The sequence below is a fragment of the Mytilus californianus genome, unplaced genomic scaffold (genome assembly GCF_021869535.1).
Source record: "Mytilus californianus isolate M0D057914Y unplaced genomic scaffold, xbMytCali1.0.p SCAF_8, whole genome shotgun sequence".
Taxonomy (NCBI): Eukaryota; Metazoa; Mollusca; class Bivalvia; order Mytilida; family Mytilidae; genus Mytilus; species Mytilus californianus.
Genome location: NW_026262734.1, coordinates 53,639,020 through 53,658,594, shown reverse-complemented (window position 1 = coordinate 53,658,594; position 19,575 = coordinate 53,639,020). Strand labels below are relative to the sequence as shown.

The 19,575-nt window shown below is 32.9% G+C and overlaps 1 protein-coding gene across 1 annotated transcript; it reads right to left on the bottom strand.

The window, feature by feature from the left end:
• Positions 1 to 6,797: 6,797 nt before the first annotated feature.
• On the bottom strand, positions 6,798 to 17,656 carry LOC127712800 (tissue inhibitor of metalloproteinase-like). Its single transcript, XM_052219411.1, has 5 exons — positions 17,539 to 17,656; positions 12,040 to 12,149; positions 10,721 to 10,823; positions 8,856 to 8,995; positions 6,798 to 6,803 (listed from the first exon to the last, which is right to left on the bottom strand). The coding sequence occupies exons 1-5, from the start codon at positions 17,654 to 17,656 to the stop codon at positions 6,798 to 6,800; spliced, it is 477 nt and encodes a 158-aa protein (XP_052075371.1).
• Positions 17,657 to 19,575: the final 1,919 nt, after the last annotated feature.

Genomic DNA, 19,575 nt, shown 5'->3' with positions numbered 1-19,575 from the left:
ATCCATTGTTGGGTTGCTGCCACCTAATTGGTAGTTTTAACAAAATTTTGCAGTTTTTTGTTATTATTTTGAATATTATTATAGATATATATAAACTGTAAGCAGCAATAATGTTCAGCAAAGTAAGATCTACAAAACAGTTTATATGACCATAATTGTCAATTGACCCCTTAAGGAGTTATTGCCCTTTAAAGACAATTTTACACAATTTGTTCATCAAGTTTGCTAACATTTAAAAATCTTCTCCTCTGAAACTACTGGGCCAATTACCTTCAAACATTAACTAAATGCTCCTTAGGGTATTTTGTTTATAAATTGTATCCAAAGTTTGTATCCATTGACAAACATGGCCGCCATGGCTAAAAATAGAACATAAGGGTCAAATGCAGTTTTTGGCTTATATCTCAAAAAATAAAGCTTTTAGAGCAAATGTGACATGGGGTAAAATTGTTTAATTGGTCAAGATCTATCGGCCCTGAAATTATCAGACGAATCGAACAACCCATTGTTGGGTTGCTGCCACTGAATTGGTTATTTAAAAAAATTTTGCAGTTTTTTGTTATTATTTTGAATACTACTATAGATATATATAAACTGTAAGCAGCAATAATGTTCAGCAAAGTAAGATCTACAAAAAAGTTAATATGACCAAAATTGTCAATTGACCCCTTAAGGAGTTATTGCCCTTTACAGACAATTTTACACAATTTGTTCATCAAGTTTGCTAACATTTAAAAATCTTCTCCTCTGAAATAAATGTGAGCGATTCAGGCTCTTGAGAGCCTCTTGTTTTCATTTTCTTCATATTTTTTTTATTTTATTTAATACATAGTTTTCTCTTGCTGCTGTTCTTTTCAACTTAAGCTTGCAATCATGTACTTTCGTTGACGTTACATTTAAAGTTTTTTCAGCATAGGCATTTATGTTTTCCAGACTAACAATTTTACTCTGTAAAATGTTTTTTTTTTCTGTTAAGCAAATGTTTTCTTCCTTTTGTTCTCTTAACGAACCGGTCAATTCTATACAATCATTGGATGTCAATTTCTGAACGCGTTTGTTGGTATCATATTTTGGAAAAGTATATATGGTTTTCAAAAATGTGTCATAATTTGCTACTCGAGTTTCACGGTTCAGTGATTTCTTTAATGTCTTCACAGTATTAAGAAGTCTTTCTATAGACTTTATGTATGATTTGTCACATGGCTTTTCAACAGCATAGTCTGATTTTATGAGAAATTCTACAGATTTATTTTTTCCAAATGAATTATAATAGTCTATTACATCTTTATTTAAAAGTGATGTTGTGAAGGATTGTGAAGACGCCACTATTCGTCATAAACCTTTAGGGTTTGACACCACGAACAAGCTTTGGCTTTAAAACAAGTCCGATTACACTTCTTCCAGACAAACTATTCTAAGTAAAAACATTACTATTTTTTGAAGATATTATTTCAGTTTGTACAATTGACGATTCTACTATGCCCCTACTTTCAAATGTTTGTGTATTAGAGTCCACATATACTTTGGTGTTGTCATATGTTAAAGTATTTTCTAATATACAGGAATGGCACATTGATAAAGAGGTATCTTCTTTTAGCATGATACTAAATAAGGGACCGTCATCTTTTATATAGGAGGTCACTGTCTGGACTATTTTATTTGTTGCCTTTAAAAGAAATGTAAGTTTGAATGCAATTTTTAAGAGTACAACGTGCTACAGATATCAGAGATGAAATGAGAGAAGTTAAGCAGATGCATACATATGAAAGTGACCACAACAATCAAAGCTTACTTTGCATGCTTATATTGTAAGAGAAAAGCTGTTACATATAGACGTAAAATGATCCTGTGGTTCTGTAAACCTGACTGAATCTACCATTTATTAACTTTTTATGAATATTTTTATTTTTACTGTTTATGTCGAAATGCCCCCCCCCCCCCCCCCCTTTTCCCCTAAAATAAAAAGTTTAGAAGCAAGAAAATGTGACAGTGAGACACTATATGCCCCCTTATTATTCAAATGAACCTAAACTAAGAAGTTAACTTTAGGAACCACAGGATTTTTTTACAAGGCATTAGGATTAAATGTTATAGTTGATACATGTTGCTGAAGGAACCTATCTATCTATCTATGTTATATTACTAAACAGTCTTTGAAGTTACCATTGAACCATGTCCTGTGAAATCTGTTTCACACCTGTCCAGTTTTGGAAATGAAAGGTAATATTATTTTTTTTTCGGTACGAGTCTTTCAAGACCTTAAATTTCCTTAATGTTATTCAAATTCATGACTAGTTAAGTACTTATTTCAAATTTAGGCCAGTCAGCTTTAAACCAAACTTAGCAAAGACAAGATCTTAAATGTGTAAACTCTGTCAATTGAAAACATGAAATTCTTTGACTGTTAAACTATCTCATTAAACATGTTAAATATGCATAAATGTAACCTTCTTGACAATTTAATTAAAATCTGTCTCTATTTGTTACTTTTGTAGAGGTCAAGTAGTTATGAATGCCAAAAAGAGAGCAATTTATGAACCAAACCTAATTTTACATGTATGCGCATTACTACTTTGTTAAATATGAAAGCATGTTATGGTAAATATTGAGTGCAACTTTGTAAGTCTTACCCAGTTTAAGTAATGTGATGGACATGGAGGCTGCGTGCTATCCGAATCAAAATCAGTATCAATGACTATGGGTTTAGAAGGCTTGTTGTCAGCATACACGTTGTCAGTGTATACCATGTATACTTTGTGTTGTCTTTTTTTTTGTTTCCCAAATACTTGACTAGGCTAATAAGAAAGAATGAGACATGCATGACATATGTATACAGTGGTTTCTGTGTACCAGACCAGGTTAGCATTTGAAAACTGTGGATCAATCTTTTTTTTTCTATTTTAAAACCCAAATGTCTATAGCTAATTGATAAATAAAAAACAAACATTTTTGCATGGAACTTTCTCCAAAAAGTATACAGACTATTAGACTATCATATCAAAGTTTGGAGTATATTGTACAAGGCGTTCTCAAGCTACGGTGATACATGTTTACAACAGACTGACAGACTGAAGAACATTTGTAATACATTGTACATATCGTCTTTGACAGGCGTATATATAAATATCTAATCATGACAAACGAATTTAATAATGGCTTTTTGCAATCTTAAAATAATGTTTTCCATACCTTCATTTAAAAATTTCAATTTCTATTTTCTAATAATAAATTGTCAAACAAGTCGTCCTCTGACTCTGACTTTGTCTCTGAGGCACGATTATTAATACAATAAGCGTCGATCGGTTTTATTGATAAACTTCTCAGCACTAAAATAGAAATAAATAGTCTTTTACAGAAGCTTAAGAAAATCTATCATCGGACATTTAGACATCCCAGCTACCTTAAATTCCAATGAAAAATTACTGTTTTCAAATTTACACATATTTGTTTACCACTCTTCATATAAATCATCTGAAGAATGGACTCCATCATACAGATTTTGGAAGTTAAATCGGTAATATTTTTGATTCCTTCTGATTTTTATGTTACGAATTGTTTTGTCCCATCTGATATCTGAAACCCCCTTCCGTGTTTAAATCCATAATTTCCTGGTTGATGTAATCAATATCGAGCTCAAGCTCTCTCTGCATCAGGTCAATTTAAACATCTGAAAACACACTGTGCCTCAGCCTGTACTGCTATTTCTTGAATTCAAATTTATTTAAGTCGAAATCCCTGCATTTTATAATGCAGGCTGAAACAATTGAAACGAAGTGATCAGGTATTTTATTCTCTGAGAAATCTGAATGATTTTTTTTTTTAGCTCAGAGACAATATTGACAATATTGACAACATTGCTGTTGTCTCTTAATTATCTTAACTCTTACCATTTTGAGGATTAACCTTTTCTGTAAGGTTGCAAAGCCCAGCTGTTAATACAACCCTAATGTTTGTATGTTTTATGGAAGAAATTTCTTCCTTTTTCCTTGATGTCCTCATGAATTTGGCTTATTCAAACCCCCTCCCCCCTGGTGTTACTAGTACATGGGAAATAAAACGTGTCCCAAAGGACATGTGATGATCTATAAAATCCTTTAACACCCCCCCCCCCCCCCCCCCCCCTCTCAAGCTACTAAGTTGACGTGGTTTATCTTAGTTGAGGAGATTCGGAACATGATGATGTCATTAGCCAACGTCATTGAAGTTGCCTAGTGACAAACAAATGTAATCTTGTTTCTTTCAATTATATAAATCCCCTCTTGTTTTTTGAGCAAAAGATTTTCTAAGAGTGGTCTTTCAATTGGAGGAAGTTTCTTGCCTACAAATCTCATCTCATGGCTTATAATTACCCTTAAATGAAATTGTAGATGGGAAACTCCCTCTCCTTTTAAATATACCAACAATATACATTCATCATTTTTTTTTCTCAAAATAACTATTGAATGAGTAACAATGTTGTTCTCTGTAAAGTATACTACACCTCCTAGTATTTAAAAAAAAACATGTTGTAATCTGTTCAAGAATGGTATATCCCCTACGAATAGGCTGTTGCATGACACAATTTTAGATTCTAATTCAAAATTGGATTTTAGTTAGTTACTGGTGTGTTCCTGAGCAAAACTATTATTGTTGGTTAGAGACTGGTATGTTCCCTACCACTGGCATGTTGGATGAGCAAATCTATTGTTTTGGTTGGAGACTGGTGTGTCCCCTACCATTGGCATGTTGGATGAACAAATATATTGTTTTGGTTAAAGACTGGTGTGTCCTCTACCACTGGCATGTTTGATGAGCAAAACTGTTGTTTTGGTTAAGGACTGGTGTGTCCCCTACCACTGGCATGTTTGATTAGCAAAAAAAATGTTTTGGTTAGAGACTGGTGTGTCCCCTACCACTGTTATGTTGGATGAGCAAATTATTGTTTTGGTTAAGGACTGGTATGTCCCCTTCCTCTGGCATGTTGGATGAGCAAAAATATTGTTTTTGGTTAGAGACTGGTGTGTCCCCTACCACTGGCATGTTGGAGGAGCAAACATATTGTTTTTGGTGAGAAACTGGTACGTCTCCTACTACTGGCATGTTTAATGAGGTAAAATATTGTTTTTGGTTAGAGACTGGTATGTCCCCTACCATTGGGATGTTCTATGAGCAAAAATGTTGTTTTGGTTAGAAACTGGTGTGTCCCCTTCCACTGGTATTTTGGATGAAAAAAAAAACATATTGTTTTGGTTAGAGACTGGTGTTTCTCATACCACTGGCATGTTGGATAAGCAAAATATTGTTTTGGTTAGAGACTGGTATGTCCCCTGCCACTGGCATGTTGGACGAGCAAAAGATTGTTTTGGTTAGAGACTGGTACAAAAAAAATGTATGTCCCCTACCACTGGCATGTTGGAGCCGGGAATGCATGAGAATTAATAGAATTAAAAAATTTAATGAACAACTCTTACTCCGGTGTGTAAGTCATGATCCACCATGTATGAGATAATACACACAAATTTGTGTTCTAAGTAATTTTTTTCTGCAAAAGACACAATTTCTCGCGGAGATTTGCGGAGTCATCCACTCAAGCATAACAATTAAAGTTCCGGACGTATATCCATGACGCCAACTTCAAGACATGGGAAAAATTCACGATATCTCCATAGTGATTTATCCCGCGGAAAAAAATGTTTTAATACTGTTCGCTGCTAATGTAATTGCATTGAACAACAAAAAGGTCGTACAACCATTTCACGATGTGTGGTGTCATATTTACAGTAATTGCGTCCTACCTATGTAGGACACTTTTATTTACATACAAAACAAATATCTTTCGGATGAAAATATAATACATACCAACATAAGACAACACTAATTTGATGATTTTTAGCACGTTTTATAATATTTCTGTCAAAATAATTTCTGTCATCTCATTACTTGCTGCTATTTTCTGTCTGTGATATGTAATAGTACCTTTAGATGTTTATGTCACATTTGAAACCACAAATTTGCGTTATTCGGGTTAATAAAGTTTGCTAAACAAGTCTTAAGCATATCCCATATATTTTTATTTTTATTTTATTAGTATAATATTAATGTAATCTGATGCACAGATTTTTATCTTTTAGAGTCATGATACTCCTGCGAAAATCAATTATAGACCTATCCCCATTTGTACCAATACTGAATACCTCTACACAACTGTAGTTGTAGTGCGCTCAAAACCATAAGTATTGGATTAAAATAAAATGTTTTCTGTTCATAACACAACCAAAATCTTAAACAAAACGAGATAGTCATAGCTTTGATTTTACCACAAATACACGATATGAGACCTGAATTCGAAGAGTGAAAATGGATTTTGATACAAAAAAAAAGCATGTTATAGAGTTTGTATTTTTATTTCATAATTCCCCGCACCTAAGTGACATTATCTAGTTAACACTGTTCATTATTAAACCAAAGACATCTTCCTCTTTGTCTTTTGCACAATGCGTTCTTAGCAAGGCAACGCCTATTGTTTTTATGTGAATATCTACAACCTCCTGACCTGCTACGAAACTTCTGAAAAGAAAAAAAGAAAAAGAGTATAATATATGAAATGACTTTAATTCTAAGAGATATGTGACAGATTCTCACCATTACGATACATATATGGTAGCGGAGCAGGAATTTGTTTACCTAAGGAAGCCTCTTGTGCTCACTCTAAGAGTTTGGGAGGACCTATGTTGCTAAATGTTTAAATGTCTGTGCACGCATGACTTCTGTTGTTTGTTTTGTTTTATGTCATATTGTTATAGTCTTTCCCCTAATAATTAGCACTACAATTTAAAACAATAACAAGTGTGTATATTTATTCTTCATTTTCAATTTATGTCATGAAAAGAGAACTATAAATATTTAGTAAATTGCCAAATCAAATTTACTTCTGCATCTAAGTACAGGTGTTTTAAGAACTTATAGTGCTTGTATGTCATACATTTTCATATGATTAAATGGCTTAGTCAGAAATAGTTATAGAACACGAAGCAGTAATATAGTTTGAGAATATTTGTTTTACCTGTTTATTTCCTTAGGTATTTTTTGAAAGAAGTTTGTAAACAATGCATATAAAATTGGTTCATTCGGAAAAAGTTATTCCAAACATGTTTAGCTGCTTTCTCGATACATAAAATATACGTGCAGCCTTTTCTTCAGCATGTCTTTGATCGTCATAACAGAGGGAAGGTATGAGAAGGCTACTTTTAGTCCCCGTGAAATCGAACTTGAAAAGTATTATAAATCTTTTGAAAATACCCTTAAAGGGGTACTAGCTGTCAAATTCATGTTCACCGATTTGACTCAAACTCTCATATTTGATTTATAACAATGTAAAACATTTATCCAAATTATAAAAAGTCTAAAATAAATAATATATCGGGTATGGGCTCGATAATATGTAGCTTCGTTTTGTGTGTATTTTAGTCCCGGCGCCATCTAATTAACTGTCTAGTTGACCTCCGAACACCTCCGATTGCCATATAAGCAATATAAACATAAAATGTAATATAGATATAAATAGATATCAGACTCGTGCATTTGAATTTTTCTTGGTCTGTTTAATTTCATATTAAAGATTAAAAATATATGTTAATCATCGTTTTTATCAGTATAAAAATGATTTTTTTGTGGATCGAATCAGTCAATCAAATGATATACCTTTGTTTCACTTTCAATGTTGACATTATTTTCATTTAAATAATTGAACACGCACAAAGCATGCGGTATCCATCTCTAGCTAAGGGGTTAAATTGAAGTTCACATGAATACTTGCAAGTGAATAATTCATCATCAATGTTTCGTAGCTTATTTTGACAAAATTGAACCATACTGGCTGCTAAAAGCGATATATTATTTCACTTTTTCACTTTCATTATTGATTGAACAAAAAAAATCTTATTTTATATTTTTTATATATCTCGTAGCTAGTGTCCCTATAAGAGGGTTCAGACATAAGTTTGTCACATTTTAAATATTGTATGTTTTCAATTTGCTTGATATATGTGCATTAAAACCGGCATAAACGGTTAAGCGTTCTCTTTACATGGCTACATTGTACACGAAGGGCTTTATTCATGCTGCATAATATAACAGAACTTAATTGCTTGATTAATGACTCTATGATATTAGAGATTTCTTGTACATGTTGTAGTGGAGCAGGATCTGCTTACCCTTCCGGAGCACCTGAGATCAACCCCAGTTTTTGGTGGGGTTCGTGTTGCTTAGTCTTTAGTTTTCTATGTTGTGTCTTGTGTACTATTATTTGTCTGTTTGTCTTTTTATTTTTTAACTATGGCGTTGTCGGTTTGTTTTCGATCTGTGATTTGGCTGTCCCTCTGGTATCTTTCGCCCCTCTTTTTAAAAGAAGTTTCAAATTTGAAAATTATACCGCATACATAAATTATAAATTCCTTTTTTACGTCATGATATTTTTTAGCGAAAACTGGCTTGTGTCAATAGTAAAAAAATGAGACTGTAGATAAAAGATGGTTGCTACAGAATGACGTTTAAACCAAGCCTACGTACCTTAGATTGTACCAACCTAAATAAAGGACCTCCCTAAGGTCTTTATAAAATTCACCATAACATATAGATACATTGCATGAACAGATACTTCAAAGAGGGGATAAATAGCTACATGTACCTACCAGCAAAAATTGGAAAAACATCTTTCGTTGTGAACTTTCAAACACGTCTAAGAGTTACAATTTGTCTTTGGTTATCTATCCCGTTGCTTTAAACACATATATTTATTTATTATCATATCGCGGTGATAAAAACTTTTTGAAAATGTAGATCTAGTCAGACTTAATATTTGTAAATTGATAACTTACGGTGCATCTTCTTTTACAGTTAAAATTGTACGAATAAGGACCTCCAGTAAACAGGTAAAACGTTTGGTATGGTGACAGACTACTGAGTTCCCTAATAAAATCACATAATCCTATTCTTCTATCTCCACTGTTACCTCTTCCTTTAGTAAACGAAATATAAGTATTATCCTAATATTTTTGGTTGAAACTCCAGTGTACATAAGTTTATCCCGTCTTTGATAGAGTTGTCGTTGGTTGCTTTTCTTTTACTTTTTATTTATTATGCTCCTTTTATCTTACATATTCAATTAGTGTACTTACGACCAGGTTTGTCGTTTTATTGCTGTTTACTTGACGCTTACCCAATTTTTCTATTATTCGTTTCAGTAACACGGTGTTCATTATTATTCTGATCATTGAGCATGTTGAGAATGTGCAGTCATTGGACGCTAACATTACGGTATAGTGCAAAAATTGTTATTTTTGCGATGTCAATGCATACATATTTCGCCCGTTGCTTTTATTTGTACATCGAACAAATGGTGTTCCACTTCATATTCAAACTTTTATCATGATCGCAAAATAAACTAAAACAACCCCCGAACGAAAATGTCTATGTTTATTTTCGACTTATGATTTTGAATGTCCCTTTGGTATTTTTCGCCTGTCTTTTGCAGCATGACTTTGTACAGTAAGATATTTAAAAACTGAAACCATATAGATATATATAGTAGAAACAAAACCGTCATAGATACAGTAAAATACTATATAAAAGAAAGTTCGAAATAAAAAAGAACCCTTAACCCGTTGCTACGGAATCTCGCCTTTGAACACTCTTATATCGTTTGTAACACATCTTATAGATAATTTCAGTCAGCAATGTCATATATAGAACAGAAGACGCAATAGGTTGCGATATCCAGAACAAATTGTACAAAACTCCTTTGTAGAGGGGTGCCACTAGAGGAACAGTAATACGTACATTTTCTGGGGGAACGAGTTCACCACTATTGCTGATGGGGTTCGTGTTGCTTGAAGTTTTTGTTCGTTGCCTTTGCCTCGTCTTTTTTGTTTTGCCATGGTGTTGTTTTTTTATTGGACTTGTGACCTTTATTCCCCCCTTGGTAACTCGTCTTTTTGAAGTGTTGAACAATAGTACAGTTAAAAGCTGGATGCGAAAAAAACACCCTCTTTTTATTCGACATATTCTATATGTCTTGTATGTTTTAAGTCATGTCGGTATTGAAGCATCTACCAGCAGCGGTATATATTCAACGCTTAGAAATGCAATAAACAATTTATATTTGAATGCAGGTTGAATAATGAATTTATAATTTTGCTATTGCATTTATAAGCACCGGATATATACAGCTGCTGGTAGATGCTTCAGTACCGACGTGACTTAAAAAATATATTTTTTTTTAAAAATCCCCGTTTGAAATAGGAAATGTTTTAGAACTAGGGTTGTAACTCCCTCAGGCAACGTTGAAGTAAGATGAATTTGTCTACAGTAACTATATATTTTGTTTAGCCTTTTTTGTTCATAGAGTTCGTAAGTAAACGATGTAGCGTATTTACACATCCCTGGCTTCTACATGATTAGGTTTGAGCGTTCTTGATGGTAAATCCAGATAAGCGCTTCGGGCGCACGGAATATATAAGTGTTTATTTATATGCAGATGGTTACAATAGGAGTGATGTTCCACTTAGAAGGCCGTTTTTTATTACCTAAACATCAATGTGATTAAATCATGGTACGTAACGTATTTTTTTACATCATTTAAAAAAAAAAGTTGACTTATTTATTGAATGACTTCATCATCAGTTACTACTTTTGTTCACTAGAAAAATAACCAATCATACTTTATTAATTGTATAAAATTTACCCATTATAATATATGACTTTCCGACCGGCAAGCGTACTCCACAAAGCCCACCATTTCCTGCAGTCTCAATTACTACCTCAGAACCAACTCTTTCTGTTACTCCCTGTGTTATAAATGTATATGATTTTGTCGCGAATAAATCAATAAAATCAATTTTGATTGACAAATATATTTTCCAAGGGATATACGGATTTTACAATTAGAACAGAGACTGCTTAACTTTAGTTGCATATGCATTAACTCTTCTTTTCAGGTAAGAAAAGTAATCATCAACAATTATCTTATGTGTTGGTCTATCTGTAAAAAAATGCTTATCTTTATTTATTTTGGGTAAGGTATTGTACCTCTTCGAAATATCTTTCTTCTATTATCCTTATATCATTAATTTACAACACGAATTTTCAACTAAACTCAATGCCAAGCATCTCTTAAAAATAACAAAGCAATAAAAAAAGTTGAGAAACATCGAATTTTGTTTGTTTTATAGTCTTCCTTCCTTTCTTTTGTTCGTCGCATGATTTGTTTTTGCTACCCCTCCCTCCCATGTATATTGCTTTCTTCTTATTTGTCTTATTGATTGATATAAATTGAAGACAGCAAAAAGACATATCAAACAATTTTCATTAATTACTGGTTAAAAAAAGATCTTCTATGTCATTCAAATTGAAACAGTCTCACTTTCACTTGTACATTGTTTAAAAAGGGCATTGGTTAAAGATGTATGTAGAATGTAAAAATGACTCCATATTTGATTTTCATTTCTTGTTTTATTGTTCCACGGAAAGCAATGTAAAGTTCATTTCCCGTACAAATGAAAAACATAAATCACGATATCTGACTTTAAAAAAGTACGCCGTACTCAATTTACGTTTGCATTAGCATAATCACTTGCACTCGAATCAAAACAGTTAACGATAATGTACACAGTGTTTAATTCATTTAATTCTGAATAAACTCATTATAGATAACAGGATTGAAATTTTGTATTTGCGCCAGACGCGCGTTTCGTCTACAAAAGACTCATCAGTGACGCTCAAATAAAAAAAAAAATTAAAAAGCCAAATTAAGTACGAAATTGAAGAGCATTGAGGACCAAAAATTCCTAAACGTTTTGCAAAATACAGCTAAGGTAATATATTCCTGAGATAGAAAATCCTTAGTATTTCGAAAATTCAAACTTTTGTAAACAGTTAATTTATAATTATGACCATATCAATGATAATTCATGTCAACACAGAAGTGCTAGTATTGCTTCTACAAGGTTCTTCGCACAACTTCAAAGACGTTCAATTTCTAAATTTTAAAATACTGATCCATACCTTCATTTTAAAAAGAATGCTGAAAGTATATTTCCAGATCGCGTCGTTATTTGCAGTATCGCCAGGAGGGCCTGGTATAAACTGTTCCTTGATAATTTTGCCATATAATACTGAAAAAAACCAAAGCATACGATGTTCTATTTTTGCAAATTTAAAGTACGAGAAATACTTTTGATAAAAATAAATAAAAAGCAGAAGCTATGATAATATTAAATAAAAAGATATTGGAAAAACTATTCACTAATAAAGAAATAATTTGATTATCTAAATCTTTTAGTGTATCTTTGTCTCATTGACAATCATGACATGTCTTTTTATTTTTATAATGATATATGATCCTACTAAAATTTAATCGTATGAAGGTTCGGTTTAACACATCAAACAACGGGTTAACAAATACACGCGTGTTAGTGCATTAAATCCGTAAAAAAAACCCAAACGCTTTTATGTTTTTATAGAAAAATGATTGATACAGATGTTTCCTTGCGTCTCACTTTTTATGCACCTGCCGCAGCGTAGGGAGCATTAGGTGTTACCCTTGTCCGTCTGTACGTAGGCCCGTACGTACGTCCCGAAATTGTTTTCCGTTCTCTAACTTTAGTTTGCCTCCACCAAATGTTATACTTATACACAATGTTAATTACCACAAAAAGCAGATCAAATTTAAATTTGGGTTGCGTCACTTTTACCGTTCCAGAGTTATGTCCTTTACAAATGGAAACAAAAACTTATGAATTTTTCGTTTCCGTTCACTAACTTAACATTGCCACAACCAAATGTTATGAAACTTATACATAATGCTTATTGCCACAAAACCTAGATAAGTTCGAATTTGGGCGGCGTCACCTTTACCGTTTTTGATTTAAGTTCCTTTATTTTTATTGTGTTGTGTACTGCTATTTGTATTGGTTCTTTTTCTTTTTTAGCCATGGCGCTGTCAGTTTATTTCCACTTATGAGTTGATTATCCCTTTTGTAGCTTTCGCCTCTCTTTTACATGTAACTAAATAAAATCAATGGATCCGTAAAATAAACGTTAAGGAAATACATAATGCATTCATTTGCTTCAATTTTTATATTTGTTTGACGCATTTATGCATGACAATTAAAATAAGCTTTAGTTAAATATATATTATATTTTCACATGCTATAAAAGAATAAAATCCGGGGAGTAAACCGGGAACTTATAGTTGTTTTAACATGTTATTGTAGGCACTATGTTTAATTTTTAATTCATTACTTATAATGACGTTATAATTACATTAGATGTATGGTTCATTATTATACGTCATTTTGATTGGCTAACAGCAATCTCGCGTCATTCTTCATTTCAAAATGAATTTCATGAATTGTAACATACATGATCATTACATGATGACACACGTTTCCACAATAAAGTGCACAGGTAAAGAAAAGAAAAAAATGATAGTAATCGTGTTTTCATGATCATAGCAAAAAAATGTAATTATAAGTATTGAATGCTTCTTTTAGTAATTTCATAGGGTTGTAAAAGCGTTGACCGTGCGTACATTTTTAGAATGAAGCGCTTCCGCGCTTCATTCAAAATGTACTTCGGTCAACGCTTTTACATCCCAATGAATTTACAAAAAGAAGAATTCAATTCTTGAATGAATAAGGAGATGTTGCTTAAACGTCGTTTTAATCGCAATAAAGAGCTGGAAAACAGGTAGAGGCATTTAAATGTTTAATGCATATGACAACGATTGACAAGTGTCTATATTAATTTACTATTCAAGTTCTTTGTCGTTCCGAGTCTAGACAAGACCAACAATCTGTCTTGAACACAAAATATTTTTTTTGGTAACCATACATAACGTCATTTTGCCTCTGGTGGAGAGTTGTCTCATTGACAATCACATTAAATCTTTTAGTTTTTATACAAAATACACACATCCACAATAAAGGGTGTGATTATCACAGGGGAAAGGCTAATTAACATGAGGCGAAAAAAGTCAAATAAGGTTGTTGTAGATGAATCAATCTTTCTCCTTGTTATCTTCCAGAGCAGAATCACTAAATGTTAATATCATATTAGTATAGTAAATTTCAGTTCTGCATGGAAAAACACTTTACACTTTTGTTTTTGGCGCTCATGGACGACTTGATTTGAGTCTTTGTCAAAACGCTCCATTTGACAATTGCATTAGTATACTCTTCACTAGTAGTAACATAATATGCCGTTTTCTATCAATCTCACGGTTTTCAGTTGATTAGCCATATAACAGATTGAAGTAGTAACCGAGGTTCAGATCTCGTCATTTAATTTAAAAAGAACTATTTATTAAGAATATAAACTCTGAGATAATTGTGTAACTCAAAACGTAGGCGGATCCGGATATGTCGGCAGTATTAACTCCTGCGATGGACCATTCGCCATGCCATTACCAACTGAGTAAAAAACAATCCCATTTTTTATATCAGGTGTTAGTAATATTTTAACTGCACAAACACAATTATCGGAGTTAGAACAAAGACAAGATAAACAAAAAACGTTCTTTAACGAGATTTCAGAATAACTTTTTTACGCCAAAATTAACTTAACATTCAAAATTTACACAATAGTTTTACTAGCATTTAACGATCGAAATTTTGGACTTAAATTCTTTGTTTGAGTGTAGTCGTGTATTTTCGTTAGGACCCCTAATGTTGACTGGGAAATAGAAATATGGTCACAACAGGTCTTCTTCCGACCGGCAGTAAAACCTTAGCCAAAGCGGGGCGTCCGTTTGGCTTTGCGGGATGTACATGTTCAAGTACGCAGCCACGTCAGAATGGGGACGTTTAATCTGATGCCTCATGTAAAGAGAGTGCCGCGCTCTCTGCACGTTTAGAACCCTTGCAACAACTCTTTGCGGTGGCCTGTTGCAAGGCAAAATTTCTGTCCCTGTCCAAGTTACCCTCATTTTCCAGTGGCATTCTAAATTTCCCCGACCTTCATCCCAGACGGCCTCTATTACAGGAACTACCTATTGTAACTATTCGTCTATTGCACTTGTTCTCTTCCTGAACATGTATGACATATTCAACTGAAAATTAAACAACCATATCACATCTCTTCATTTTTTTAACAATCAACCAATCAATTATAATGTGAGTACATGCATATAATATTTGCCACTGGACGTTAAACAACCAATCAACCGTTATCTACATATAGGTCCAAACAGGTGGAAATCCAGATGATGTCAAACAAAGCCTCTTCCCTTGTCCTATGTTAGGTGTAAATGTCCCTCACATACTCCTTTGGAACTATTTGTATTAATGTTGTCGACATACCTAGATAGCTTATAATTTTTTTTTATACTTTAAGTTATACTTTTAATTAGTTTATTTATATTTTTGTGACTATGGCATTTTTATCTTCATTTTGTTAATCAAATTCATATGTTATTTAAATGACAAAACAAACAAAAAATAAACAAGAAAAAGTTGTCCTTTGGCCACAACATGTCCCGCTCGCACCATCAAATTTCCATGTTCAGTGAATATGTGAAATCTGGATCATACCTTTAATTTGGTTTATTTAGTAAATAGTTCACTTGATAACACACATTTGCTCTGACCGTATGGTCGGCTATAAAAGGCCCCGACATGAAAAATATGAAACGATTCAATAGAGAAAACTAACGGCCTAATTTTTAACAAAACAATTTAAGAAAAACAAATATGACAGACATGAACCATGTCCTGACTTGGGACAGGCACACAAAGAATGTGGCGGGGTTAAACATGTTTGTGAGCGCTCAACCCTTCCCCTAACCTGGGACAGTTGTGTAACAGTACAACATAAGAACAAACTATAAAAATCAGTTGAAAAAGGCTTAACTCATCAGATGGATACAAATAGCAATACTAGTACATCTAACAAAAACACAGTGTGGACGTGGACGGGTACTTATACATCCCAAAAACAAAACGACACTAAGTACATATCTGAGAGTACTCGCAGTTACTGACAGCTATTTCAAAGCCAATAACAACTTATGAAAAATATCATGTATTTAAGACTAAAATATCAATCAGTACACATCCAACATACAATGGATTTAGTGTTAAGACGTCATTAACAGTCAGAGAAAAACATGAATTTGTGCAATGCCAAACTATAGGTATCGATAGATTGTAGTACCGTGATAGTACACGTATGGTTTTAAGTTACTGATAACAAAATCAATATTTATACAAGTCTGCCTCATATATCTTGACTAACATCTAGAAATTGACAATGAGTGGTCGGTTGAAAACCAGACATTACTACAAAAGAGATGATTTCAGCTTCCCAATTGTGAACTGTCCATTGGTATGTAGCAACATTCCAGCAGCGCCTGCATGCGGAGTATATATCCCCCCAGTTGATACGAGATTCCATGGGCTTGTATTTCCTATCATGATTTACTTGATAGAGGATTGCTGCTCACAAGGAAGCTATTAAAACAAGAGTTCCAAGTAGTGAAGATGAAATCATCCCTTCGTAAAATTTACGGACGCCATCACGAATTGGATGACCGTTATGGAATATCCGTTTTATAGATTTATAGTGTTGTAACTGCAAATCCCGTCCCCTTTCCCCCGAATATGACCTACTAAATTAGACTTATCACCGGGTTTGTACTTGCATGAGCAACACAAAGGTGTCACAAGTGGAGCAGGCTCTTCTTACCCTTCCGGAGCACCTGATATCACCCCCAGTTTTTGTTGTGGTTTGTGTTGCTGTCTTTATTTGTCTATGTTGTGTTCTATGTACTGTTGTTTGTCTTTTGGTCTTTTCCTGTTTTGGCTTTTTCAGTTTATTTTTAAGTTTGAATATTCCTTTGGTATCTCTCGCCTCTCTTTTTTAAGAGTTGATAAAATCAAAAACCTATCTTTAACAAAGAAGTTAATCTTTTGACCAGCATAGCAGTTAAGTACACCACAGAATATCATATTTTTTTTTATCGTTAATTTAGGTTTTACTAGTACAACATTTACAAACCGGCAATTGATAGTAAAATATTTCAAATAATCCATGAAAGCATCGATGATGTAATATCCACCTGTATACATCCTCAAATGTCAGGCTTCGTTTCATACATAAGGAATAGAAAACAAATTTTGCTCGGAAAACGACAAAAAATCGTCTTTCAAAATGTTCAAGAACGGTAACTTGAACGTTGCATTTGATGAAATTAGACCAATTAAAAAGATGCACTAAAGTAACTTGTTGCCAACCTCGCTGACACAATACATGCCTTTTAAACAAATATATAGCAATGTTAGTGTGATTATTTGATATACATTCATATTATTAACTTAGGATAACAGTAGTTTCAAATTTGGTTTTATTTTGAAATTCCTGTTCAAAAATGAATTAAATCCTTTGATTGTGACTTTATAATCTAGTGCAAAAAACACCATAACTAAAGAAGCACATTTGTGATTCTCACTATTAACTAGCCTTGTAAAGTAATATGAACGTCTGGTTATTTTTGGTAAAACTTACCGTACGCTGCTGAGCAGAATTGATCTTGAGGGTGTGGGTTGCCAATACATGAACACCCGTGTACATCCCTTGTCATAAATGCTAGAACAATTATTAGCAGGAAAATTTTCAAAGACATCTTAACTATTCCTTACTCTATAGCTATCGAATTAATTTACAGCAATAAGTTAAGTACATCCTCTTAGATTTTGATATTGGATTAGCAAATTATATGCTGACATGTTTCAGGGGATGGTAAAGGATGATATGTTGCAAAGAAGAATATGAGTTCAGATTTTTGTTCAAAATAAGGCTAGACATGTTTATATTAACATATTTGCATAATACAATGCAACTCTATCCCATGCAGGTATAAAATGAGTAAAAAAACTGACAAAACACGTTATACAAAATTAACCCTTCACCTCTATCGTTTTTTAATTGCATTTTAACGCGGGACATATATCATAATACAAAATCAAATAACTTTGTCAAAGCTTTCACTAGCAAACAATATAAATGGGATTATTTTGAAGAGGAAATACTTAATGTATTCACAAGTCTATGTACATTACAGATGTGCACATATAAATTGCAAATCGTTAAAAAAAATGCCATTAATCCCGATAAGGTTAACATTTCATGTAATTTCCGCAATATATTAATGCAGTTTGATATATTCAGACTCCATATGTATATTGCTCAGTGACCCGTATGTATATTGCTCAGAGATTTCTATTAACGATTTATAATTTATCATATCAATTACCCCCAAGGGTGATTAGGGAATACAATATGGTCACTATAGGTCTTCCGACCGTCATTAAAACCCTTGTTAAAGTGGGGCGTCCGTTTGGCTGTGTGGGATGTACAATTATGAAGCCCCAATGCAATCTACCCTCATTTTCCAGTGACAGTCCAAATATCCCTGTCCTTCATCCCGGACGGCCTCTATAACAGTACCTACCTATTTGTTATTGTTAATTTTTTCTCTTCCTGAACATGCATGAACTATTTGCCATTGGATGTTAAACAACTAGCAACTAATCAAACATTCATACCAATTACATGTAACTTTTTTGTTAATTATAAACCATTGATTGCGAAGCATTTTATATAAATATCTTTAGATCAATCATTAATGAAATTGTTCTTTTATTTTAGCATGTTCAATTTTTATACTAACAAGTATCGAACAAAGAAAATATTTGATTGATACCAGGATCGAAATTGTGTACGCAAGATGCGCGTTTCTTCTATAAAAGACTCATCAGTAACGCTTGAATCTAAACAGTTAAAAAAGCAAAAATAAAGTAAGAATTTGGAAGAACATTGTGGACAACGGCAACCTGGTATCTGCAATTTTCGAGGTCGATTGTTTTTTAATGCAATACAACCTATACATGCAATTGTTTTTGCACTATTTTGTTTTAAATAAACAGATCAAAAATATTACTCAAATCAAATCAAATCAAACTTGTATTGCCATATAAACCAACTTATACGATTTGTGACAAAAACAACATTAACTTAATGACAAGAAAAAAGCATGTATAATCATATTAAACAAACTAATGAAAATAGTTCAAAATTCAATTATGAGTCCCCTATCCTTAGTGCCAATGACTTTTTAATAAAGGAACCTATGCTTTCTACCTGTTTTTGTGATGATGGGCAAAGAATATTTATCATTTTTTCATTTTCATTGAGGCTATCAAAATTTTCTATACTTTTAGCCTTTGTTAATTTTTCAATAAAAACTGGTCTAATGGAAGCGTTTTTCCTGCAATACAAAAGAAAATGTTTTTCATCCTCAATTGTATTGCAGGACTGACACAACCTGTTTTCCCTAGGGATTTTTAGGTGTCTCCCTTTTTCTATTAATAAATTATGATCACTTAATCTTAATTTAGTGATATTACGTCTATTTTCAAATATATTAGAGTTCAGATATGTTTCTATTTTATTACTTTGTTTTAATGTTTTATATAATAGAAGTTTACTGCTATTATCTATTTTCTCAAATTTATGTTTATATAATTTTTCATAATGATTAAG